The sequence below is a fragment of the Quercus suber genome, unplaced genomic scaffold, assembly GCF_002906115.3.
Source record: "Quercus suber isolate HL8 unplaced genomic scaffold, Cork oak 2.0 scaffold_872, whole genome shotgun sequence".
Classification (NCBI taxonomy): domain Eukaryota; kingdom Viridiplantae; phylum Streptophyta; class Magnoliopsida; order Fagales; family Fagaceae; genus Quercus; species Quercus suber.
In genome coordinates this window covers 84,744-111,003 of record NW_027070302.1, presented here as the reverse complement: position 1 = coordinate 111,003, position 26,260 = coordinate 84,744, and the positions used below count along the sequence as shown (strand labels likewise).

At 36.2% G+C, this 26,260-nt stretch overlaps 3 protein-coding genes and 1 long non-coding RNA gene across 9 annotated transcripts; 2 read left to right on the top strand and 2 right to left on the bottom strand.

Moving 5' to 3' along the window:
• Nucleotides 1-216: 216 nt before the first annotated feature.
• Nucleotides 217-4,967, top strand: LOC112024563 (polyadenylate-binding protein RBP45B). Of its 4 annotated transcripts, XM_024057186.2 has the most exons (6): nucleotides 233-742; nucleotides 1,348-1,822; nucleotides 4,034-4,089; nucleotides 4,168-4,298; nucleotides 4,389-4,485; nucleotides 4,566-4,967. In XM_024057186.2, exons 1-6 carry the CDS (start codon nucleotides 431-433, stop codon nucleotides 4,746-4,748), a joined length of 1,254 nt encoding a protein of 417 aa, XP_023912954.1. In that variant the 5' UTR covers nucleotides 233-430; the 3' UTR covers nucleotides 4,749-4,967. The 4 variants fall into 4 exon arrangements, 2 of the variants coding, with proteins under 2 accessions (XP_065624060.1, XP_023912954.1); XR_002884145.2 differs by lacking the exons at nucleotides 4,389-4,485; nucleotides 4,566-4,967 and adding an exon at nucleotides 2,213-2,295 and having other exon boundaries at nucleotides 217-742; XR_010626821.1 differs by lacking the exons at nucleotides 4,034-4,089; nucleotides 4,168-4,298; nucleotides 4,389-4,485; nucleotides 4,566-4,967 and adding exons at nucleotides 2,213-2,295; nucleotides 2,627-2,982 and having other exon boundaries at nucleotides 217-742.
• A 2,164-nt stretch (nucleotides 4,968-7,131) lies between these two features.
• LOC112024717 (mediator of RNA polymerase II transcription subunit 21) lies at nucleotides 7,132-12,774 on the bottom strand. Of its 2 annotated transcripts, none has more exons than XM_065767983.1 (4): nucleotides 12,424-12,774; nucleotides 7,902-7,979; nucleotides 7,760-7,811; nucleotides 7,132-7,482 (listed from the first exon to the last, which is right to left on the bottom strand). In XM_065767983.1, exons 1-4 carry the CDS (start codon nucleotides 12,646-12,648, stop codon nucleotides 7,406-7,408), a joined length of 432 nt encoding a protein of 143 aa, XP_065624055.1. In that variant the 5' UTR covers nucleotides 12,649-12,774; the 3' UTR covers nucleotides 7,132-7,405. The 2 variants fall into 2 exon arrangements, with proteins under 2 accessions (XP_065624055.1, XP_023913122.2); XM_024057354.2 differs by lacking the exons at nucleotides 7,132-7,482; nucleotides 7,760-7,811; nucleotides 7,902-7,979 and adding exons at nucleotides 10,330-10,680; nucleotides 10,956-11,007; nucleotides 11,099-11,176 and having other exon boundaries at nucleotides 12,424-12,762.
• A 1,688-nt stretch (nucleotides 12,775-14,462) lies between these two features.
• Nucleotides 14,463-23,633, bottom strand: LOC112024739 (uncharacterized). 2 transcript variants are annotated; one of them, XM_024057377.2, is made up of 2 exons: nucleotides 23,328-23,633; nucleotides 14,463-16,113 (listed from the first exon to the last, which is right to left on the bottom strand). In XM_024057377.2, the coding sequence occupies exon 2, from the start codon at nucleotides 16,049-16,051 to the stop codon at nucleotides 14,792-14,794; it is 1,260 nt and encodes a 419-aa protein (XP_023913145.2). In that variant the 5' UTR covers nucleotides 16,052-16,113; nucleotides 23,328-23,633; the 3' UTR covers nucleotides 14,463-14,791. The 2 variants fall into 2 exon arrangements, with proteins under 2 accessions (XP_023913145.2, XP_023913150.2); XM_024057382.2 differs by having other exon boundaries at nucleotides 14,463-16,104.
• LOC136065177 (uncharacterized) lies at nucleotides 19,058-19,814 on the top strand. Its single transcript, XR_010626815.1, has 2 exons — nucleotides 19,058-19,629; nucleotides 19,677-19,814. It is a non-coding gene; the product is annotated as an uncharacterized LOC136065177 (long non-coding RNA).
• Nucleotides 23,634-26,260: the final 2,627 nt, after the last annotated feature.

Sequence of the window (26,260 nt, the reverse complement as noted above, 5' to 3'; positions counted from 1 at the left end):
ATTATATTACACGATCTATTCCATACACAAAACTTGCAAATAGGGGAAACAAATTTTTCCCTTGTATATATTTTACAAAAATAAATAACCCCTCTATATTTAGTTTTTTATTTTTATGTAACGACTAGAAATCCCTATGATAATCAAAATTGAGCTCCAAGACAATTTTATTGGGCGGTGACCCCATACCCATGATTTTACCCCACAAACCCCACCCCCCAAAACTCTTCATCCGCCACGCGTACAGATTACGTGCACCTTCTCTAATCTCATAACCCCAATCCCTTTACACTCTCTCTCTCTCTCTCTTTCTCTGTCATTCATTAGGGTTACACACACACCCACATCCCAAAACACACGCACTCTCTTTGTCTCTGTGCTCTCTTTCTCTGTCTCTGTGTTTTCGAAGACAAAAAGCAGCAGAGCAAAGATGATGCAGCCAGCTCCTCCAACAGGTGTGGCTCCTCCACTACAACAACAGACCCAGCAGCCACAATACCCACACCCACACCCACAACAACCCTACATGATGATGCCACCACAAGCCCAGCCCGGTGCGGCGGTTCAAGCCCCACCTCAGATGTGGGCCCCTCAGCCACCGGCACAGCACCACCTCCTCCACCAGGCTCAGGCCCAAGCCCAGCCCACCAGCGCCGACGAGGTCCGCACTCTCTGGATCGGAGACCTCCAGTACTGGATGGACGAGACTTATCTCTACAGTTGTTTCGCTCATACCGGAGAGGTATACGCTTCACCTACAATACGGCACACCCCACATCGCTTTTCTACGTGCTTTTTATTCGTTTTTGGTTTCTGGGTTTTGATCTGCGAGATTGTGTTGTGTGTTTTGTGTTTGTTTTTGTTATGCGATTTAGGTGTTTGATTTATTGTCTCTGAGACTTCTTTGTCAGAATGGCTGTTTTGTTGCATACCCATATTTTGTTTTTGGATCCTGTTCATGTTTCTGTTATCTTTTGGTCGTGAAAACTTTGTGGGCTTAACTCTCTCTTTTCTTTTTCTTTTCTTTTTTTCTTTTTTTTTCCTGGCTTTTTCTTGGGTGGGTTGGACTGTAGCGGGACCATGTAGGAAAGATTTGGTTTTGCCTATGGTTCGTAGACATTTTTTTGTGGGGAGAAAGTTAGGGTTTTCCCCCTTATGTATATAAAATTTTCGTGGATATATGGTGAACAAAATTAGGATTCAAGCATCAGTGGTACCAAATCATCATTGTTCTATTTTGTTTTAAACTGTAAATCATGTGCATATACAAATAAACTGGTGGAAAGTGAGAGGGGTTTCAAGTCCTTTTTGAAAGGGGTTATTAATTAAATATGTTTGTGATTACAGCAAGTTACTATGGTGAAAGTGATCCGCAATAAGCAAACTGGCCAATCAGAGGGTTATGGTTTTCTTGAGTTTGCTAATCGTGCTACGGCAGAAAGAGTACTTCAAGCATACAATGGTAGCATAATGCCAAATGGTGGGCAGAACTTTAGACTGAACTGGGCAACTTTTAGTTCGGGCGAGAGGCGCTCTGATGATTCTCCTGACTACACAATATTTGTTGGGGATCTGGCTCCTGATGTCACTGATTATATGTTACAAGAAACCTTCAGGGCCCGTTATCCCACAGTTAAGGGTGCAAAGGTTGTGATTGATAGGGTCACATCTCGTACAAAGGGTTATGGGTTTGTTAGGTTTGGAGATGAAGGTGAACAATTGCGTGCTATGACAGAGATGAACGGAGTTCTCTGTTCAACAAGGCCAATGCGGATTGGGCCAGCTACAAACAAAAATACTACTGGAGGTCAGCAACCGAAAGGTATGTAAAATGCGTAGTGGAACTTCTCTTGTTGATTAATTTTTTAGTGCTCTTAAGTATTAATCATCTGTGTAATCTTAGTTTTTGTGTCAAGAATTGTAATCAATTGAATTTGGTGCCAATGCTCTAAGCCTGTGACCCCTCTCTCTATTACAATATTCATTGTTACTTTTTATCTGCCATATTCAAGATGGTGAGGTTAAATTGTTCGGTTATTATTCGTTCTCTGTTATGCTAAACATTACGGTTTAGTTTACTTCCTTTCAGTTATGCACTTGAAGATATGCAGCACTTTCCAAAGTCATTTCCTTCCTGTACCTTTAAGATTTGGGCACTGTACATGCTATTAAAATCTTAAAAACTTATAGAACTCCTATTGTCTCAAAGCAGGGTGTCAAGAGGCTCTGTGATCTAGGGGCCTGGAACTGATTTCAGCTGAAATGGTTACCCCTATAGTGCATGGCCTCACTTAGGTCAGTTTCCCAGTTATGGCTTGCCCTTTAATTTCGTGTGGCGCTTGCAATGCTACATTTTCAAATTCAAGTTTCAGTTCATTCTATTGGTTGAGCTTTCAGTCAAGTTAAATTTCGTAACTCTTCTAGTTACTGAGATTTCAGTACAATGACATTTTTGGTTTACAAGTTTTTTCCCCTTCTGTGTGTGGGTTTCTTTTTTTACTAATTTCTTCGAACAATTACGTCTTTAATTTTTCCATGCACCATTTCCTTGTGCCATTTACGTTTTGGTTGGAATTATAGTTTCCCTTGTTGCTCTATGATGCTGTATTCTTATTACTTTTTCTAGATTTCAGTCCGCATGGAAAGATTCTCTGTGAGTGCAGCTTGCAACTCGTTGGAATTGCCAGAAACTGCATATTTCAGGCTGATTTCAATTTTGAAAGTTGCCTTGTACATAATTGTCGTATTTATGGCATTTCAACATCTCCATGTTCTCCGCATGTTATTATTTTTATTGTCGTTACTGTACTTTCCTCTCTCTCCATTGGGGGTTATTCTAGTTAGATGAGTTGCAGGTCACTAGTCACTAGCTTGTCTTCTCCTGCCTATGTAGTTAAATGTTTAGCTTCTACAGTGTTTCTGGGTTGTAATGTGCGAATATTGACTCAGCAGTTGCTCTTCTTCTCCACCCCCCCCCCCCCCTGACTCAGCAGTTGCTCTTCTTCTCCCCCCCCCCCCCCCCCCCAAAAAATCCCCCTTTCCACTTTTCTTTTGATGGTCTGTTATAACATAATAATTGTAAAAGTAATAAATACCCAGTACTTCTTATGAGTCTGGTGAACAATTTATTGTCTTTAAAACTTGAATGACCATGGCTTGTTAATGATTTAGCTTGCTGGTTTTTATCACTTGGGTGTGGCTACAAGCACTGCCCCACTTGTCATGCTTCCTGTCTTTTGAATAGGAATATGGAGCTCAAAACTAGCTAAATTGTGTATGTTTAAAGACAGCCGCAGCCAGGCATGTGGATGTCAGTCCTGCATGTGCTCTGCAACATAATATATGTTGGTTGCAACAACATTTGATATCCCTATTAAGTCTTGGGTTTCAGCCGTTGCAGAGATCAAAGTTTTATTTTAAAAAGAGTGATAGTGATGTCTTTGACCCCAGTCATCTATACTATTTATTTTTTGATAATTCCATTGTTATTATTAGTGGTGGAGGGGGTGATTTGAACCTTGGTTCTCCTCATAAAAGACCAGGCAATGTCACTGAGGTACAAGGCTCTTGGCTATACTATGTTAGGTGGTTGATGCTAAATTCACACACAGGCGCACACACACACATATGTAGGTAGTTTCATTGCTGATCTTGTCCTTTTCTATCCAATTTACATGTATCTTCAATTGCTTGTTTTTTAGCTGCGACTGCTGTAAAATATATTTTCACGTGTTCTGCTTCTGTGGTGGTTTAAGGGAGATGTATTTTTTACTATCCTTGTTGTTGCTGTTCGTAATTAGTGGATCTTTCATTATAAGAGTTAGATTATTTATGCGTGTATGTAGCTCTCTTATGAACGGCAAGATGCATTAGATTGTTAGCTCTAATTGTAAAATGGGAAGCACGTTTTCTGTCTGCTTATTTACTTTGCTTATGTTCATGTTTGTTGGTGAACTGCTCCTCGAATCACGTTCTACCAAAAAAATGTTACTTCTTATTTCCCTTTTATTTCACCTTTATATTTTATATGCAGCTTCCTACCAGAATTCTCAAGGGAGTCAGAACGAGAGTGATCCAAATAATACAACTGTGGGTACTTTATTTATTTCCTGCATGGAAATTACTTTCCTCGCAACATATTTGTGATTTGATGAATTTCAACTGCAGATATTTGTTGGCAATTTGGATCCTAATGTTACAGATGACCATTTGAGACAAGTTTTCAGCCAATATGGACAACTAGCACATGTAAAGATACCATCAGGCAAGCGATGTGGTTTTGTTCAATTTGTCGACAGGTGAGTAAATTAGCCACATATTTGTAGAAACATTTCTCAACCATATCTATACAGGATATTTAGTTCTGCTGTGTTGTTGTGATGCATCAGAAGCTGTGCTGAGGAAGCATTGCGGATGTTAAATGGAACTCAACTGGGTGGACAAAATATTCGACTTTCATGGGGCCGTAGTCCTTCAAACAAACAGGTGCTTGATTTACCCAACACTTTCCAATGCTTTCTTCTTGGATGTCTCCATGTTCTTGTATTAATCTGACTAGTGTACAGGGTATCTCTGTTGGCGTTCAGCCTCAGGCAGATCCAAGCCAGTGGAATGGTGGATATTATGGATATGCTTATGGACATGAAGGCTATGGATATGCCCCGGCTCCACAAGATCCTAACATGTATGGATATCCTTATGGAAATTACCAGCAACAGGCACAGCAGCAGCAAGCAGGATATAGCTGAGAATTTTGGCCTTCTTTTGTGCCTCTCGCTTGTTCTTTTTATTTAATAAATAAATTTAGTACGATACTATTTGAAGCTACATTGGAGCCCTTCCTAGCCTTGTTAAGTAAACCATTTGAGACTGTTTCTTGTCCTATGACATATTCACTAACTGATGTTGTGTTCCTGATGAAGTTTTGCTATTTTAAATTATATGTAATTGCTATCGTGGTTGTGTTAGTGTGGATTCCTTTTCCCTATGTTTATATTCTTGCATGTGGTGGAATGTCGTGCTTTTGAAGATCAGAACCCCTTAAACCGTTTCTCAATTGAAAGTTGAAATATGGATTGGGTTGGTCAATGTCCAGGTTATTGGAGGGCTGGATGGACCTAAGCTTAACCTGGTGCTTGTTATTTTTGTAGGGCGGTCAATGAGCACTAGTAAGCACTAATAGTCTTTCAAGTTTAAAAAATGGGCAATATTAATCCTTCTATTAATTACTGTTAATAGTGTTATTTATGTGGGTAATGAAATAATGATTTTTTTTAATGATGTCATTTTTTTTAATTAAAAAAATTACAATATTTTTTTTACACATCATAACCTATTAATACCCATTAATTAATACTAAAGTACTATTTCCATTGATCGGTAAGCAAAGGGTTATAACAAATTAAAACTGAAATCCAAAATAAACCCCCCAAAAAAAAAACACTTCTCTCACTAACGACCAAGGCTTCTTGTTTATTGTTTTAGCAACCTTTTTTTTTTTTGACCGACTTTGTCCAGCACCTTCTTAACTTTTTTACCCTTAGTATACAAGCAGGCTGAAAGGGTTTGTTTTGTCTTTCGCTCCTATTTTATTTGATCTTATCTCTTTGTTGGCCTTTTTGGTCAGCCACCGACTCTATTGATGGACACAAACACAATAGTTAGACTTCTCGCTATGGATGAACACAAACATAAGATCCAGGTTAGAGAGGAAAAAAAAAAAGCCATGACCAAATTGATAGAGAAAGAAAAGAAAGAAGCAAATTAATATGCATATGTGTTTGAAAACTTCAATAGAGATCCAAAAAATAAATTTTTTTTTGAAGATCATGGAAGAACAGATAGAGACATAATTATTACTCAATTATTAATCAATTTGTCTTCCCTTTTGTAGATCAAAGGTGTAGATAGGGGTACATTTATTTTTTTTAGACCTCTTTTTGTACACAATATATACTTTAAAACTTTTTTTTTTTTTTTTGGTATAAAGTCTAATATGATCTACGTTATTATTATAGTTAGTTTATGTATATAAAAAATTTTCCTGTATTTAGATTTTGACATAAAATATAGCATAAAAAATTATATTATCTACTTAATATAACAAATACTACATTTTTATTTATTTTTTTATTTTTTTTATGTATGTGAATTTTGACAATAAAATATAAAAAATAGCATTTACGAGAAAAATGACAGGAACAAGGCTAAAGTATTGATATGTGAAATTTTGAAACATTTAATAGTATAATTTCTAGGCAATCCAATAATTAAATAACTATAATTAAATTCTATTTCTATCCATAATTGTAATATTTTTACTGGCTAACAAGTGCTTCAAAACTAGTATATGTTAAAAAGATGTAATGATCATCCATGAATTTTGTTAAGTAAAATGACAGCTGGCATGCATTTCCAACAATGGAAAAAAGGACATTTCATATTTCATACGAGTCATTGGCCCCAAAGTCGAAATCAGAATTATGTTTTTAATTGTTTATATCCAAAATGAATCATAAAATGTAAATGGTTGTACTTGGGTACAGCTTTATGAATTGAACATTTGATCCACCTAACCAGGCTACTGATGACCATAAGCTAACCAACATAACAATGCAAAAGGGTCTAACAATACCAATGGCACGATGCTAAATTATTAGTCAACTCAAACATTGCTATTTGCTACTATCATCGCTGTTGTTATAGCCCCCATTCCCAAAACCAATATGGCTGCCTCAACTGCATCCTCTAGATAACCCATCAGGCACCAACACCAGCCCTCCATCAATGCCAGTTGCCACCTTTGCTACTATTCACTCTTCTCCACCGACCCAAGCCACCATCACCGTCATTGCTTGTCACCAGTCACACTTGCCCACCATGATTGACGCCACCGCCATCATACTGGTGTTCTTGCTACACTGCCACCAACCTTCACCTACAATTAAAAGGCTTGCCACTAGGCCCAACACAACATTATCATCACTACCACTGCCATTCACCACCCACCATTGCAACTGTCACTCGACCACCTGATGGTTTCTAAAGTTGTCATTGCCCACTGGAGAAAAAGATCATGCCAAAGATGTACACTTACTAAGGGGAGGTTTTGGGGGGGGGGGGTGTGAAGAATGATGCCAAACAGGTGAAATGTTTCATTAAACATATTTTTTGAGTTTCAATCTGAAGACTGTAGAGATGAAGGTACCTACATTAGAAGGTTTTGCACGATAAAAGTTCCGAACAATGTTTTATGTAAGAGCCAATGGAAGCTAAAAAGTTAGGGGGAAAAAATCTAAATAACATCCTCCTCAAATTCTTACATGATTAGAATAAGAGGGAGCAACTAATATAGACATCGGGAAGAGTTCAAAACAAGAGATCAGATCAACATGTTGCACTTTCTTCAGTCTGGTCTCTTCAAGTTCAAGCAATTATCCGTTGCTTGACCAAACAATTCCTGGACTTCTTTCAACTCCTTCTCTGGCATCACCAAAAAATGAAGGTTTTAAGTTCCAGCAATGGCAAATTAACTCTAATATAACAAGAATGGAAACAGACAAGCAAGAGAGCGTGGAATTAGCTTTAAGTAGGCTATCCAAAACATCTCATGAATTTTTTGTTTTGTTTTATTTTAGTAGTTGGTTTTTTTGAAAAAAAGAAATTAACTATTGCAATGAAATATTGTGTTGCATTTTGCTGTCAAAAGTTGGAAACATTAAACAAAAAGGAAATGAAACATTTGAAGATTTGAGATTACCTGCAGCTTCCAGTTGTCTCTGAAGTTCTTGGCCTACAGCATCATTTTCAGCCTAAATAAGCAGTTCATACAGAAGCCCGTTAAGAAACTGTAAAAAAATTGTTAAAAGGTCTTGATTGATAGTCAGTTGACTCTCCAATACCTGTAGTTCTGCAATCCTTTTCAGTTGCAATTCTTCACCCCCCTCGGCTGGTGGTAGTGCTGCAACTAATGCATCAAACTGTACACAGAACAAATGTTTTTATAATCATTGGACTAACTCAAGATTGGATTCATTGGTAAATTAGATGTTATTAACAATGCAATGCAGATGGACTGAAGCTTGAAGCCTTTTTAATATAAAAAACAAAAAAAACTACAGACACACCACCCTCCTCCTTGCTCTTACAAGGGGAAAATGTGCGATTTGAGCTAGAGTTCATTGTCATGGGCTCAAGCTCAATCTAGAAGACACATATTCGCTGTGTTGTCATAATTTTATGGAAGGGTCTTATAAAAGGGTATTTTAATATCAAAAGATCCACTACTCTTTTCCAAATTTTACAATGCTCTAAGAAAAATTCCAATTGCAAACATGCTCAAGCTAGTAACATAAACATAGACATTGTACAAACTACAAAATTCACATCTAATATGTAAAAATTTCTGTAATTCTAATACCATACAACTCAACTAAAAACTTATATCAATTGAAAATTTCCAGTTATTACTTCTCTCATTCCTAAATGGCAATGCCAAGTAATTGACTTAAATGCTTTTTATAAGCCATACCAACAAAAATACAATGCATCATTCTCAATAAGACTAAAGATACAAAAGTTTTCACATGGATACCACTCATTGATGGGACCTGATCTCTAAAGGATTGAAATCTTAAGATGGTATATCCTAATAATGCTTATCATTCTCAATAAAGTCTTAGAGACAAAGATTTTCACAATCCTTTTCCAAACTACTGACGAGGTGCAAAATAAAAATGGTGTTAGTAGTGGGTCCATGTGAAAGTCAAGTTACTCTTATCACAGCTTTTCACTTCAATTGAAAAAAAAAAAATAGCATTACTCTTCTCTATTTCCAAAAGAGTGCTGATAGTTGCACATTTTGCATGAGGGACACAACTAAAAAATCATGTTTTGAAAACATTAGTTATAATTGTATCATCTCACAATTATAGTTGAATCGATTTCAGCTAGAGTCTGCACGGCAATGTATAACTTAGTGTGTACATAAATAATTAGCATTTCCAAAACTCAATATTAAAATCCCTACATGAAGCCGACAAGTAAATTAAAAATAAAATAAAAAACCCATTTTGCTAAGCATAAAATGGTGTTAGTAAGGTTACTCTTATCACAACTTGCCACTTCAATTTGTGAACAATTTTGTGTCCCTATCAAAATACTAAACATGAAGCCTGAGAAGTAATAATTAAAAAAAAAAAAAAAAACCCATTTTGCTAAGCATAAAAATGGTGTTAGTAAGGCTATTCTTATCACAGCTTGGCAATTTATATAACAAATACTACATTTTTATTTATTTATTTATTTTTTTTTATTTTTTTTATGTATGTGAATTTTGACAATAAAATATAAAAAATAGCATTTACGAGAAAAATGAGAGGAACAAGGCTAAAGTATTGATATGTGAAATTTTGAAACATTTAATAGTATAATTTCTAGGCAATCCAATAATTAAATAACTATAATTAAATTCTATTTCTATCCATAATTGTAATATTTTTACTGGCTAACACGTGCTTCAAAACTAGTATATGTTAAAAAGATGTAATGATCATCCATGAATTTTGTTAAGTAAAATGACATCTGGCATGCATTTCCAACAAAGAAAAAAAAAGGACATTTCATATTTCATACGAGTCATTGGCCCCAAAGTCGAAATCAGAATTATGTTTTTAATTGTTTATATCCAAAATGAATCATAAAATGTAAATGGTTGTACTTTGGTACAGCTTTATGAATTGAACATTTGATCCACCTAACCAGGCTAATGATGACCATAAGCTAACCAACATAACAATGCAAAAGGGTCTAACAATACCAATGGCACGATGCTAAATTACTAGTCAACTCAAATATTGCTATTTGCTACTATCATCGCCGTTGTTATAGCCCCCATTCCCAAAACCAATATGGCTGCCTCCACTGCATCCTCTAGATAACCCATCAGGCACCAACACCAGCCCTCCATCAATGCCGGTTGCCACCTTTGCTACTATTCATTCTTCTCCACCGTCCCAAGCCACCATCACCCTCATTGCTTGTCACCAGTCACACTTGCCCACCATGATTGACGCCACTGCTATCATACTGGTGTTCTTGCTACACTGCCACCAACCTTCACCTACAATTAAAAGGCTTGCCACTAGGCCCAACACAACATTATCATCACTACCACTACCATTCACCACCCACCACTGCAACTGTCACTCGACCACCTGATGGTTTCTAAAGTTGTCATTGCCCACTGGAGAAAAAGATCATGCCAAAGATGTACACTTACTAAGGGGAGGTTTTGGGGGGGGTGGGGGGGGGGGGGGGGTGTGTGAAGAATGATGCCAAACAGGTGAAATGTTTCATTAAACATATTTTTTGAGTTTCAATCTGAAGACTGTAGAGATGAAGGTACCTACATTAGAAGGTTTTGCACGATAAAAGTTCCGAACAATGTTTTATGTAAGAGCCAATGGAAGCTAAAACGTTAGGGGGAAAAAATCTAAATAACATCCTCCTCAAATTCTTACATGATTAGAATGAGAGGGAGCAACTAATATAGACATCGGGAAGAGTTCAAAACAAGAGATCAGATCAACATGTTGCACTTTCTTCAGTCTGGTCTCTTCAAGTTCAAGCAATTATCCGTTGCTTGACCAAACAATTCCTGGACTTCTTTCAACTCCTTCTCTGGCATCACCAAAAAATGAAGGTTTTAAGTTCCAGCAATGGCAAATTAACTCTAATATAACAAGAATGGAAACAGACAAGCAAGAGAGCGTGGAATTAGCTTTAGGTAGGCTATCCAAAACATCTCATGAATTTTTGTTTTGTTTTATTTTAGTAGTTGGTTTTTTTGAAAAAAGAAATTAACTATTGCAATGAAATATTGTGTTGCATTTTGCTGTCAAAAGTTGGAAAGATTAAACAAAAAGGAAATGAAACATTTGAAGATTTGAGATTACCTGCAGCTTCCAGTTGTCTCTGAAGTTCTTGGCCTACAGCATCATTTTCAGCCTAAATAAGCAGTTCATACAGAAGCCCGTTAAGAAACTGAAAAAAAATTGTTAAAAGGTCTTTGATTGATAGTCAGTTGACTCTCCAATACCTGCAGTTCTGCAATCCTTTTTAGTTGCACTTCTTCACCCCCCTCAGCCGGTGGTAGTGCTGCAACTAATGCATCAAACTGTGCACAGAACAAATGTTTTTATAATCATTGGACTAACTCAAGATTGGATTCATTGGTGAATTAAATTTTTTTTTTAATAGGTTTCATTGGTAAATTAAATGTTATTAACAATGCAATGCAAATGGACTGAAGCTTGAAGCCTTTTTAATATAAAAAACAAAAAAAATTTACAGACACACCACCCTCCTCCTTGCTCTTACAAGGGGAAAATGTGCGATCTGAGCTAGAGTTCATTGTCATGGGCTCGAGCTAGATCTAGAAGACACATATTCGCTGTGTTGTCATAATTTTATGGAAGGGTCTTATAAAAGGGTATTTTAATATCAAAAGATCCACTACTCTTTTCCAAATTTTACAATGCTCTAAGAAAAATTCCAATTGCAAACATGCTCAAGCTAGTAACATAAACATAGACATCGTACAAACTACAAAATTCACATCTAATATGTAAAAATTTCTGTAATTCTAATACCCTACAACTCAACTAAAAACTTATATCAATTGAAAATTTCCAGTTATTACTTCTCTCATTCCTAAATGGCAATGCCAAGTAATTGACTTAAATGCTTTTTATAAGCCATACCAACAAAAACACAATGTATCATTCTCAATAAGACTAAAGATACAAAAGTTTTCACATGGATACCACTCCTTGATGGGACCTGATCTCTAAAGGATTGAAATCTTAGGATGGTATATCCTAATAATGCTTATCATTCTCAATAAAGTCTTAGAGACAAAGATTTTCACAATCCTTTTCCAAACTACTGACGAGGTGCAAAATAAAAATGGTGTTAGTAGTGGGTCCATGTGAAAGTCAAGTTACTCTTATCACAGCTTTTCACTTCAATTGAAAAAAAAAATAGCATTACTCTTCTCTATTTCCAAAAGAGTGCTGATAGTTGCACATTTTGCATGAGGGACACAACTAAAAAATCATGTTTTGAAAACATTAGTTATAATTGTATCATCTCACAATTATAGTTGAATCGATTTCAGCTAGAGTGTGTACGGCAATGTATAACTTAGTGTGTACATAAATAATTAGCATTTCCAAAACTCAATATTAAAATCCCTACATGAAGCCGACCAGTAAAAAAAAAAAAATAAAAAAAAAAAAAAAAAAAAACCCATTTTGCTAAACATACGAAATTCCCAGTATTTGCAATTACATGAAAAAAAAGAAAAAAAAAGAAAAAAAGAAAAAAAGAACAAAATAGAAGGTGGAATTGGGAGAGAGGTACCTGCTTAGCGGCTTTGACGAGAGCGGCGGTCATGAGCTTGGGTTGTTCGGAGACATTGCCGGCGGCGGTGGCGGGATCTTCGGTGGGGTTAGAAGGCGGAGGAGGATCAGGGTAATTGGGAGAGAGTTTAACAGGGTGAGCGTCTCTCTGTAGAGTACCGAAGGTGTTGAATGCAAGCGCTGCTATTGTGTTCACTTGCTCTTGCAACTGTGATATTATGTCCATCTTTTCTCTCTTTCTTAAACCCTATAATAATCAACCCCACGATTCCAGCTTTACAAGACCACGGTATTGGTGTTGTGGAGAACTGAAAGATGGGACCTTTTTTGGGCTTGAATTTGATTCATATATGGTTTCTCTTTCGACCCCATCAGACATTCGGATTAAAAATTACTCACTTTTAGAGTTTTTACTTTTTACCATTATTGGGATTTTACCCCTTTAACTAATTGAAACACTTTTTGATGTAAGCACTTGATCAAACTCAAATATGTTGTGGAATGATAAAATACTTTATTAATAAGTTAAATAAATTTATTTGTGAAAGTTATATATTGTTCATTTTTTATGTGGGTAACTTGTCAGCCATCTACCTTACTTATTTTTGTATTTAGTATTAAAAATAATATGATGTGGTTAATGAATTTGGATATTTCTTCTCATATTTCTTTCTTTTGTCTTGATATTTCCTTTATTTCACAACATCCTTTCTTTGTCATAAAATAAAGACATCCATGAGCTCTTTTATTTTGTTTTGTGGTGGCAACTCTCACTCTCATGATTCACCATTTGGTTGAATAGGTAAAATCTTTTGGATTCCTAAGGTTTTCATATGATAAAATTGATTTGATCGACATGGTTTTCAGTGTACACGCACTATACTTATGTAACACCAATATGCAATTAAGTATATAGATGATATGTTACCCCAAGATATGGTGATTATACAATCTTAACAAAATATAGATAAAACTGCGGGCAAGGGAAAGAAGCCCAAACTGGTTTTTGCTATTTAATTCTAGAGACCAATGCCTTTCCAAGTTGGGGTAGACAGTAGACTATTGATACAATTAAAGTGATGGTAGCCTCATTTTGTGATATTTCTTTTTCATTGTATTTCCAATATTTGTTATCATGTAGCTCAGGCTCTTGCAGATGTTGCTAAAGAAAATGGGGAGACATATCTAGCTGTTAGAAGAATGGCCCCCAGTTTCTTTCACATTGTTCAGTAAGATATTATTTTGGAATTAAAAGAGAGGATTACCTCTGTTGTGTAACTCAGTTATTAGACCCAAAAAACAAAAACAAAAACAAAAATTATGGTTGAACTAATTATGTCCAGACAACAAATATGCAACAAAAAGTTCTATGTATTATGCAAAGGACCTCCCCAAACATAAGGGAGATAGTTACCAAGAAAAAAAAAAACAACACTAGTTTCAAAAGTATAAATAAGTCAAAAGGGTGGTGAGAGTGCAAGAGTTGAATAACAAGCCCATCCAGAGCTGTCAATGCAATGGTATCTAAATGTCAACTTAGTACTCTTAACCATGGTAACCATGGGTGACTACTACCCATCTATCTCTCAAGCTTTGACTCTATTCTCGTCCTTTTTCCTAGGTTTAAATTCACAAACTCTCAGATCCTACTGGATAGTTAGTCACCATCAGATGAATCTAATATTGTGTAGGTGGAATGGCATCTTTGATACCACATTCCATATTAGTTGTGGCACCAGAACTACAGAGCTAAGGTTCAATCATTCCTGGTAGAATAGATCCTTCGGGTGCAAGCTTCAACTCTGGAGCAACCTCTCCATCAAATACTACTGCAGGTTCACTGGTCCGTGGTGTAGAGAGTGACACCAACTCAGTAACATCAACAGGATCACTTGCAGGCTTTCCATTTAAGAGGGCGGTGTCAGTTCCACTTGAAGTTTCAATAGCAAACTCTAACTGTGAATCTTGTGCTGTATCTTTCTTTGGGGAGGCCTGATCTTCCATTGAATCGTCAACAGGCCTATTGACCAGTTCGGAATAAAAAAAAAACAACACTAGTTTCAAAAGTATAAATAAGTCAAAAGGGTGGTGAGAGTGCAAGAGTTGAATAACAAGCCCATCCAGAGCTGTCAATGCAATGGTATCTAAATGTCAACTTAGTACTCTTAACCATGGTAACCATGGGTGACTACTACCCATCTATCTCTCAAGCTTTGACTCTATTCTCGTCCTTTTTCCTAGGTTTAAATTCACAAACTCTCAGATCCTACTGGATAGTTAGTCACCATCAGATGAATCTAATATTGTGTAGGTGGAATGGCATCTTTGATACCACATTCCATATTAGTTGTGGCACCAGAACTACAGAGCTAAGGTTCAATCATTCCTGGTAGAATAGATCCTTCGGGTGCAAGCTTCAACTCTGGAGCAACCTCTCCATCAAATACTACTGCAGGTTCACTGGTCCGTGGTGTAGAGAGTGACACCAACTCAGTAACATCAACAGGATCACTTGCAGGCTTTCCATTTAAGAGGGCGGTGTCAGTTCCACTTGAAGTTTCAATAGCAAACTCTAACTGTGAATCTTGTGCTGTATCTTTCTTTGGGGAGGCCTGATCTTCCATTGAATCGTCAACAGGCCTATTGACCAGTTCGGAAGGAAAGGGTTTGGGTTCAGCAAATACAGGAGTTTGGTTGATTTCAAGATTTAAGTTCTTCACTTCATCACGAACCAATTCACTTGGCTTAGGATCAAGACTCATAGCCTGATGTTGAATTTGAGGTTCCTGACTAACAATTTTAACACCTGGCACTGTGTCCACAACTGGTTCAGATGCTGATTTTGCTTTTGAATCTTTTGTTGCCGCTACATCAACTTTAGGTCCTTTTATCTGTGTGGAAGCTTCAGATTCCTGCAACACGTCATCACATCCAACAACCTTATCATGATCCAACTGTGCCACAATGGAGGTGGATTGGCTCTCAAGTCCAGGCTCCAAAGTTTGCTGCTGAACTTCATTTCCTTCCAAGGAAAGACCTGCATCGTTCTTTGGCAAGTTGGCAACCAGAGGTACAACAACAGAGGCAGATTGGTTCCCAAGTGCATCTGGGATTGCAGTCTGACGCTCAGAGGATAGAACCTGATCTGAAAGTTCATGTTGACGGATTTTAGGCCGAGCAGGTTGCTTACTACTTTGTCCTGATGAGGTAATAGACTTAAAAACCGGAGTTTGTGGGTTAAAAACTGGGATTGGAATATCTTTTCTGTTGTACATCTTAACATGTGGAGCCACATCATTTGCGGCAGAAATTGGAGTAAAGCGCCCCGGAAGAAATACAACACCTCTCAGAAGAGTGTCAGTGTCACCTAACTTAACATTAAGAAGATATCCAGCATCAAATGAACCTTCAATGACACCAGTAACCATCTGACCCACCATGACATCATTAACACCACCACCACTTGTACTTGCACTTTCTTTGTTTTTCTTGATGCTGTCAGGTTCAGGAATCGCAGGCTTCTTCTTACTTGACAACAGGCTTTCATCCTTACGAGGACGACCACGTTTCCGCTTCATAGGGATGTCTGCAGGAGATAAAGAACTGGTGTTCTGACTCTGTTGACTCATCTTGCACAAACGAATTTAAAATGACAGTTTCACACTGATCTTAGAAATTTTGCCTGCAAACACTAATATTAGTTTGGACAAAACTTGGTCAGTAATATAAAATTGCTAGTACTCTGGTTTACTCAACAGAAGCCATACAACTCTAAATAGTAAATATCACTTCCATGAGTGTATAAATTGCGCTAATGCAGGCTAATTCATAGGCAAAATACTTCAATTTTCATTAGTGCAATTGCTGGAAGAAATATACATACATACATATATATATATATATATATAGTTGCCAATATGATAAATGGATTTTTATTTATGCAGTAAAGACACCAATCACTCCTCTTGCCCCCCTTTTTTTTTACTAAGAAAAACTACTACCCAATGAAAGAGCTACTGTAACTGAAGCATAGTTGATTGGTTCATTAAGTGCACAAGTCAAGGTTTTTTATTTAATTATATTTTTTAGGGAGGGTGGGGAAGTGGCTGTAGAACTGGCTCATTAGTAATGCATCCAGTTGCAAATATGTATTGTACATACCCATCCCAATTGGTCTACATAACATGCCATGAACACATGTCCAAAATATGGCCCGATGGCCATTAGTAATGCATCCAAAGTTTAAATTATACCACAAGCATCACTTAGAACACAGTTTCAGCAATAAAGAAGATAGAAGGCACGTGTAGAGTAACTAAGCACTACATTCATAATTCATAAAAATGAGCATTTTCAACCAAACTACTACTAGTGATAATGACATGATCAATAAGACTTGTGATCATAAATCTAGAAGCGTGTCTATAATACTTCCCAGGAGAAGTATCCCCACAACCTGCCATCATGGCATTACAAGACTTAAGATCTGTGCTTCTCTTAAAGGATGATAGAGGAAACCTTTAAAAAATCTCTTCAAACAAGAGTATGCCTACAGAGGATCTTCCATCAAAAACTAACTTAATGATTCACAGTTCAAAAACATGCTGACCAAGAATATGCACTTTTCTCTCTATTCCACCAGGTCAGCTTCCTTAGTCCTCCATTTACAATCAGAGATGAAACAAACACTAACAAGACTATGCCTACAGAGGATCTTCCATCAAAAACTAACTTAATGATTCACAGTTCAAAAACAAGCTGACCAAGAATATGCACTTTTCTCTCTATTCCACCATGTCAGCTTCCTTAGTCCTCCATTTACAATCAGAGATGAAACAAACACTATCAACCAATCATTCTATGAGTATTAAATTTAGCATAAACCTTTTTGACCCTGAAACATCTACACACTTCTGCTAGGGCATCTCACTGAATTCAACACTAAACAGTTGATATATATGATATTGCTTATGATGCTGATGATGGAAATAAAACCAAAAGCTTATTAGCTAAGAATTTAAATAGCAGACTGCACACCCTTAGTGCTACTGATGATTATGACAACAGTGAGTTTAAACCAAGAGTTTATTAGATAAGAAATATAACTAGCAGCCTCCAGAGGGCCCTCCAAACCAGATTGGAAGGAAAATCCTTCCACCCATCACATGGTGGTTCCAATGACCATCCATGCAAACTTTTAATATAACAACAACAACCAAGCGTTAGACCCAAATTTTTTGGGGCTGTCAGCTATGGATTCTCTGTTGCTTCCTTTATTGACATGTCCTTTTTTACTATTTCTACTAATGTTATTTATAGTCTTCCTCTACCTTTTCTAATTCTTTGAACTTGAATAAACTCATTCTTTCTCATTAGTGCATTAATCACTCTCATCTGAACATGGCTAAACCATTTCAAGCGATTCTCCCTCATCTTATCATCAATAGGGACCACCCTTATCTTTAAGCAAATTTCCCCATTCAACCCTACCTATCTGTGTAATTCCATTCTATCTATCTTAAGATTCTCATTTTAGCTACACTCATTTTATGAATTTGTTGCTTCTTAACAACCCAACATTCAGTACTACAGAGCATAGATGGTCTAATGCATACTTTTGATCACATAACTTATTTATTAGTCATGTGTCTTATTTAAACTAGCTTTTAACCTGCTCAATGCACGGCATAATTTGATACTCTAGTCATGTTTCAAGCATGTAAAATCCTTAAGTTATACTTTTGTTGTCTATACAATATAATAAAATCTAGTAATAGAATTATTACAATAGCATTAAAGTATCTTAATTCTAGTAAGTTTAATCTAGAAAGTTATTGGTGCAAAAACTACAGTTGGTACACTTTTCCATGTTGCTTTCATTTATATTTTAACTGTATTCCTTAAAATTAAAGTAAATAAGCAGATCACCATAGTGCCCTTTGGGTACAATGGCAGATTCAACCCTTCAAAATATAAGGTGGTGGCTGTGGTGAGGAGGTATTCCTCTAGGTCCATGACTGAACTGAATTATAAAATCTGTTATGAATTATATGTTGTTTCAAAACTTGCAAAACACACACACACACATACAGCGACAACTGAAATGCTAAAGACCACAAACCAAATAAACAAAAGTGGCTTGAACTTGAAATGAGTAATCACAGGGGAAAAAAAAGGAGAACAATCACAGTCAATAAATATTGAAAAATTACTTAGAAGAGCTTCTAATGATGGATTTAAGGACAATATTTGATGCGGGAGACACAAGAAGATTATTATTTAGTATTATTTATGTTTGCAAGCCCATTGTATTTTTGTGTTTTAGGTCTATTAGTTTATTGGGCTTTTAATTATTGGGCTTTTAGTATTTTAATTTAAAAGTAAGGTTATTTTTGTAATAAGGCAATTAGGGTTTCCTAACCAATTAGCAAGGTTATTTTTGTAATAAGGCAATTAGGGTTTCCTAGCCAATTAGAACTAGGGTTTAGCAGTCCTATATAAACAACCTATTGTACTCCTTGAGGAGATAGTTGATATTTTGATGAATGAAAAAAATGGTCATTTGGTCTTTCTTTGGTCTGGTGCTGACTCCAGGTCTACCCTAGGTGCTGACTCCTAGTGGTTTCCCTTAATGTTGACACAGACGTACATGCTTCGACAAGTGTTGCTTTAACATGCGTGCAAGGAAATGAATCTATTGAAGAGCAGCAAGGTGAAGAGATGGTGCCTAAAGAGAGTATTATGTTAGGGGGTGCACATGATGTGAAAGTTGAAGTAGTTGAATGTGCTTCTGATCAACTCTCCACAGTCCTTGAAAATCTACATCTTGGTGAAGTCGAAGAGGTTAAAACTACAGTGCTTCCTATGGTTCATAAGGTTCAAGACGAGATTATACAAATTCCACACATTGATTTTGTTATTCCAAATGAGTTTGATGTGGTGGAATTCACGGTTTTTCTTTTCCCTGTGCTCCCTAAGGTGATTCCAGATTTGAAGCAAGCGTTACATGTCAGCATCCTAATCCTTCAACACTTTAGAACTCGAGGTCGAGTTTTCTCCAACCAGAGGAGAATGATGCGGGAGACACAAGAAGATTATTATTTAGTATTATTTATGTTTGCAAGCCCATTGTATTTTTGTGTTTTAGGTCTATTAGTTTATTGGGCTTTTAGTTATTGGGCTTTTAGTATTTTAATTTAAAAGTAAGGTTATTTTTGTAATAAGGCAATTAGGGTTTCCTAACCAATTAGCAAGGTTATTTTTGTAATAAGGCAATTAGGGTTTCCTAGCCAATTAGAACTAGGGTTTAGCAGTCCTATATAAACAACCTATTGTACTCCTTGAGGAGATAGTTGATATTTTGATGAATGAAAAAAATGGTCATTTGGTCTTTCTTTGGTCTGGTTCTGACTCCAGGTCTACCCTAGGTGCTGACTCCTAGTGGTTTTCCCGCTTGGTGCTGACTCCAAGTAAGGCTTAGGTGCTGACTCCTAGGTCATATCCCTTTATTTTTCTATTATTTAGTTTTCATTCTGGTTGTCCTGCATCAATATTTATCAGGAAAAAAAAAAAAAAACTGGCACATTCTATAAAATAAATAGAACTTAAACACTAAGTCATTTTCCTGCAGTTTAGTTGTCTGTTGTGACAAACTCTCCCAGTACATAAAGCATGCTTTAGCTAATGAGATGTTAGAACTAAAATCAAAAGAGATATCAACGGACCGCAGCTTCATGTCCAAAAGAAATACCAAACATAATTTAAGTCTAATTTGAAATTGGAAAGCAGAAACTATAAAATAAAATTAAATCTTTCACAAACTCTAAAATAATAAATAAAAAGGATGAAGATGCATCACTGATATAGAAAGAATGAATAAAATATATATAATTCTTATGGATAATTGATTAGAAATATAGCCCTTTTTCATTTGGCTATCTCAAGTGGGGTTAGATTTAACAAATCAACAAGAAAATAATATAATTGGAATTTACTCTATCTACTCCACAGTGCAACCTTCTTTAATTTGAAACCCAAAAGAATTTATTACATAATATCAAGACCTATAATTGTCATTTCTCCCTCTCATTTATCCTGGTAACCAATCAGAAATTAGAATAAATAAAATGATTTCCTAAGCAACATCAGATAGGCATCAATTACATCTAAACCTTGACTATCCAATACCAAATTAACACAAATACCCTGAAGCAGAATCAAATCCAACAAAAATATGCAAACAAAACAAATACTAACTCAAATACCAAAATCAAACAAATACAACCAAAGTACTCAAACATTAATCATATTTACTGTCCAATTTCTTTATAAAAAAGCTTTATGCTATTAGATGTTTAGCATCGACATGGTTGCCATAATATTTCAAATATATTACCAAAAAAAAGAAGAAGATCCATAACCTAAGCATTGAAGAGCTAGTAACTAGCATCATACAACTATCGGCTATCCTTTGCCTTCTCTTTTGTAGGCATCTACTTTATGAGTCACTAGTGCAACCATCTTAATGGTATTAAAAGTCAGAGGACTCGTTTTACAGGTATATATTCTCTGAACATAATACTAAGGAAATAATATGCAGGTCCATAAGACATTTTGTCAAATACGTAGCATGCTATAAAACTCAGCCAACAGTCACGCAAACACTGTTAACCCAGTTAAGATGAATCAGCCATATATTAGTTAGAAACTCAACTATTAAAACAACCTGAATATCGTAGCCTTTGAATTATAAGTCTGGAGTAGCCTATTAAAAATGAATCCAAATATTCCAAGCAAAACCAAATCGTTTCAAAGGCCAGAGAATGAACAAGTAGACAGTGTTTAAACGGTGTGTTTTATGGTATATGTGTCCTACTGGAGCGAATTGTGGATTAGGCTTCTTCCATTATATATAGTAATAGATATGATATGATGACTTAGTGTGCATTTTGCATCGGCTTATTTGGCTCTTTGCTGAAAGTGGGTCTTTGAAAATGTGAGAAAAAATGGGGTTCTAAAAAGCTGTACATTAGCAAAAAATGCTAAAAGCAAAAGCTGCGCACAAACAGACACACTCATCTAATTAAAATACAAACAAATAGTTGCTACATAATGGGTTGGAGGAACCACCCCACCCCCCAAAATCAGACAGAGCTACAAAACTCTACACTCCACCCAAAATCAGACAGAGCTACAAAACTCTACCCTACCTTAACCTGCCAAATCTTTGTCCCAAGTTAAATGAATCTAATTCATGGTTTTTATACCTCCATCTTGGTATTTATGATAGTATTTTCATCACTGTGAAGAAAGAGCCATTACAGCCTAAGATGAACCTGAAGAATAATCAAGGTATATAATCCAAAGCAAGATGGACCAATGGGAGAATCTAATTCTAAAAAAATGAAAACAAGTTTCTAGAAACATGAAGATACTGACATAACAATTTGAAGAAAAGGACAACTATAACAAGTAGTGGAACAAAAAAAACTTTAAATAATAGCACTGGAGAGTCATAACAGAGATATTAAGATTCACAGTTCGTATGTTAGGTGCAAAAAGTGCATGATGGCAGGAAAATTAAATGAACAGCTCATAAAAAATCATTATGCCTTAAATCTAACTCTCGAGATATCATGTAATAATGTTGAAATACAATGATTAGGCCCATTAAACGTTCATACACAAGTGGATTATAAACTTTATCCAATTACTAAATTGCACTTCTTTTTTATTTTTTTTATTTTTAGAGGGCTAAGACTACTCATCAATCACATCTCCCAGACATGCAAAAGTGGATAGGCTTGTGCATTAGGTTCAATGGCCTTTTTTATACAATGCTTTTTTTTTCATGAGCAGTGCAAAAAAGTAAATGTGAGAATCAATACTAATTCAGTCTTATAACAACATAATTTGTTCAGTTTATACAGAATAAGTTCTGTAAACTCATTGAAAGTTTAAAATCCATAAATTAAACAAATCTGATATTAGAGGATAAGAATCATAATCTACGTTGAGGAAATCAACATTTCCTCAACATCTCCTAATCTTCTCAAGGTGATCAACCAAATTTGTTCTTTTCATCATTAACATCAAGATCCTCAAGACATGATGGTCTGATATTTGGTGAAAAGGGCAAGAGAAACAGGGCCTTTTCTCCTAATTGTTAGGGAGAACCGGGAAGCAAGGTCTCAAAATTCTCATTGAGAACAAAGAGCTCAAGTAATAGCCCAAATAACCAAATTCTTTTAAAAAAGAAAAGGAAAATGACGCTTATAGGATCAGCCATACCAATTTCTAATTTATTAAGCAAAGTTATTTTCAAGCTCACCATGTCAAGAAGATCTATACCTTGTCAGGAAAACAGAGAATCACAAACAACAACAAGAACAAGTTTCTATAACACAAAGTTTAAATCTTTATTTTATTTATTTATTTTTTTTAAAAAAACCCAATAAACAAGAATAACCTAAAAATGTCCAAAAGACCTCAGTTTGGCTTTATAAGTGAACTAAGGTAAATCTCTAAATTTAAACAAACCCATAAAAAGACATTCAGGGATAAAATAGCATCACATACAAAAATGTATGACATATAAACCACACAACCCACAAAAATTCACACCCTTTTTGAGAGTTATCATAGACAAGAATTTCATCCTAATGCTCCATAATCCCTTTTTTTTTGGTTTTTCACTGCATTCCAACAGTTCAATCTCAAGTTCACTAATGAACTAACCCCACTTCGGATCAAAGAAAAAGAATATCTTTTTTTTTTTTTTTTTCACTTTTTGCATTGACAATGACATAACATTCCAAAAAAACAAAAACAACAACAACAACAACAACATTGTTCTAACCAAAAAAAAAAAAAAACATTAAGAATGTGGTTTGAAAATACACTTACAACTTTCAAGAGCCTCCAATGGATTGAGAAGCCAAAAGGGTATTCGAAGAACTAATCCAGAAATCCAAAATATGCGGCACTCTTTGGAAATTATATTACTTATATTTATATTTATAACTTTTTTTTTTTTTGGATAGGATATATTTATATCTTTTTAGTTGTTTGTTTACTTTGTTTGTTTTCTTAAGAAAAATACTAAAATACGACCGTAACGGAAGGGACTAGGGGACTCGGTGATGGGTAAACGACCGTTTCTCTTCCTTAACAACGCGGCCATTTTAGTGTTCTGTCGGGTATGGAAAGATGAGGTGTCGTTTTATAAGCCATAGATGTTTTTTTTATTATTTGAAGTTTGACGGACCTAGGATTGCATCGAGGGCTTGGAATGGGTGTGCATAGGTTGAGTTAGAGAAGTCGGGTTGAGAAATTTTTAACCTTACATGTAAGAACCAATTAAATCCAACTTACATGCATTGCGTTAGATTGGATTGGGTGAGTTGGTTGTGTTTACATATTTTTTAATTATAAAAATAATTGGACTTTTACATGCATCACATTAGATTGGATTGGGTGAGTTGGTTGTGTTTACATATTTCATAACTTTAAAAATAATTGGACTTCTTTTTTATTTTATTTTTGAGGGGGAAAAATAATTGGACTTAAATAAACTATTTAAGCACTTTTTTTTTTTTCAGATATATTATTATAATTCACATAATATGCCACATTATGGAAACTGGTTCTTAAAATACATAATAAATCAAACTAGTAAATTAAAACAAGGAAAATAAAGTAAATTTATATATGTATGGTAAATTAGGTTGGGTTAGATGAGTTGAAAAAACTATTAACCTAAACTCAAGGTTCAAAATAAAATCTCAACCCAATCCAACTTACCAAACCATAAAAATCAACTTAAGGTGTCATGCATGCAATACTTATGCATAATATTGTTTTTTTTTTTACAACATGTGGTTTTCATACATTTATGGAGCCCACATTTTGTAATAGGCATGTTCCACAAAGTGGAGTCATGAGAATTTTTGAGATGTGAACCGCCATATAATATAGGAATAAGAATTATAAGATGTTTCTCAAAAAAAAAAAAAAAAAAAAATTGTAGGGTACAATTTTTTATGTAAACCCAAAGACAATTAATTTGTAGAGTATGGGTTGAAGAACTAGAGTTGACAAGGGGTTCACAGCAAAGGATTATCACTCTTCTTCTTATTTATTCCTCAGTTTCCCATACATTCCATGGTTTGTAACAAACCCTCTCTCTGTTATATAGCCACTCTCATCCTCATCTCTACCGTCCACGTGCTCCCCATCCATGGATTTGCTCAAGTACCTGTCACGTCAGGCAGCTTCTTTTCATCTCTGTGAGTGGCGGTAGGTTATGGAGCACTGTTCAGAGGTCTTCTCCACATAAATGCGGCCAGAAAAGCTGTTGCAGTGCATTGAATACGGTGGCAGCAGCCTTTCCCTCAGATATTTCCTCATCCTTATCGTTCCTGGGTATGTTTTGAGCTTATCTTGATCAGGTGGAGTCCTCGGACAATCAATCAGACTTTTCTCTACTCATTTAGTCTCCAATATCACATCAAAGTAAGACATCTTCCTCGGACAGGTGATGTCCTCCTCGGACTGGAGATATCCTCTTCGGACAGCGATGATTCTCCACAGGAGGATTCCACTTCACTCTGGGCCCTGCATTCTCCGCATCTTTCTCTTCGGATGTGAAACAGTCCTCTCCTGGGTATTCGGCCCATTAACTTGGCCTAATGCCTTATCCCCACAATAGCCCCTCAAAATTTTATTTTTTCCCACGCAAACGGGGAGAAAAAATAAGATTTTGATTTGGTACGCGGGAATGGGTGGATAAAAATGAAAATAAACTAAAACAAAAGAATCCAACAGAAGTAAAAAGTCATGAGTGCCCCTATTTACACGCGTGAGATTGTGGGGACGCGTGTCTCATTATTACCGCAACAAATCTCTCCTTCCCAAAGCAGCGTGTCAACTATTTCAGGCGGCTGTGTCCCTTGCATCCAACGGTGGATGATTGATCAAACGGGTAGGGTTTACCCTCGTAATTCGAGCGAGATGAATGATACCGCTCCGTTTGTCCCATATATAAACCTCTGCAAGCAGTTACTTTTCTTACTTTAAACACTTTCATAACGTTCAGAGCATTCTCAGAGTCTCCGGAGAGTTCCCTTCTTCAAAATTACTTCACGCCCACTCTGATCTCTGTGTTCTCTGCTTTCAGGATCCCACCCCAAACTACATTTCGAGTTAGGGAGTTCACTTTACTCGTGCTAGTGTAAGTCTCGGTGCCTCCTACACCTTTCTCTTCTTCTCGGCTGCCATTCCCTTTCACTAACACCACCTTCCTTACTGTTGCGTTCGATCTTTTACAAATGGGTAAATTCCAATATCTCGTCGATAGTCCGGCGTTGATTGAGGAATTCAAGAAAACCCACCATATCCCACAGGGGGTAAATCTAAGGTATTACCCCCTAGAGGGATTACTGTTAGCCCGACAAGAAGGAGAGGTCATAATTCCTATGATCGCCTTCATTGAAGGGGAATGACCCTTCCCATGGGTCCCGTGACCCTAAACTATCTTCGTAATCATAGGCTCTCTCCCGATCAGTGCCGCCGCAACACCTTTAAGATTTTAGGGGCCTTTGATGCCATAAACGAACAATTAGGCCTAGGGCTAACCATGATCGCCTTCATTGAAGGGGAATGACCCTTCCCATGGGTCCCGTGACCCTAAACTATCTTCGTAATCATAGGCTCTCTCCCGATCAGTGCGCGCCCAACACCTTTAAGATTTTAGGGCCTTTGATGCCATAAACGAACAATTAGGCCTAGGGCTAACCTGGCACGACTTAGTATACCTGTACGAGTGTCGTGGCCAAAAA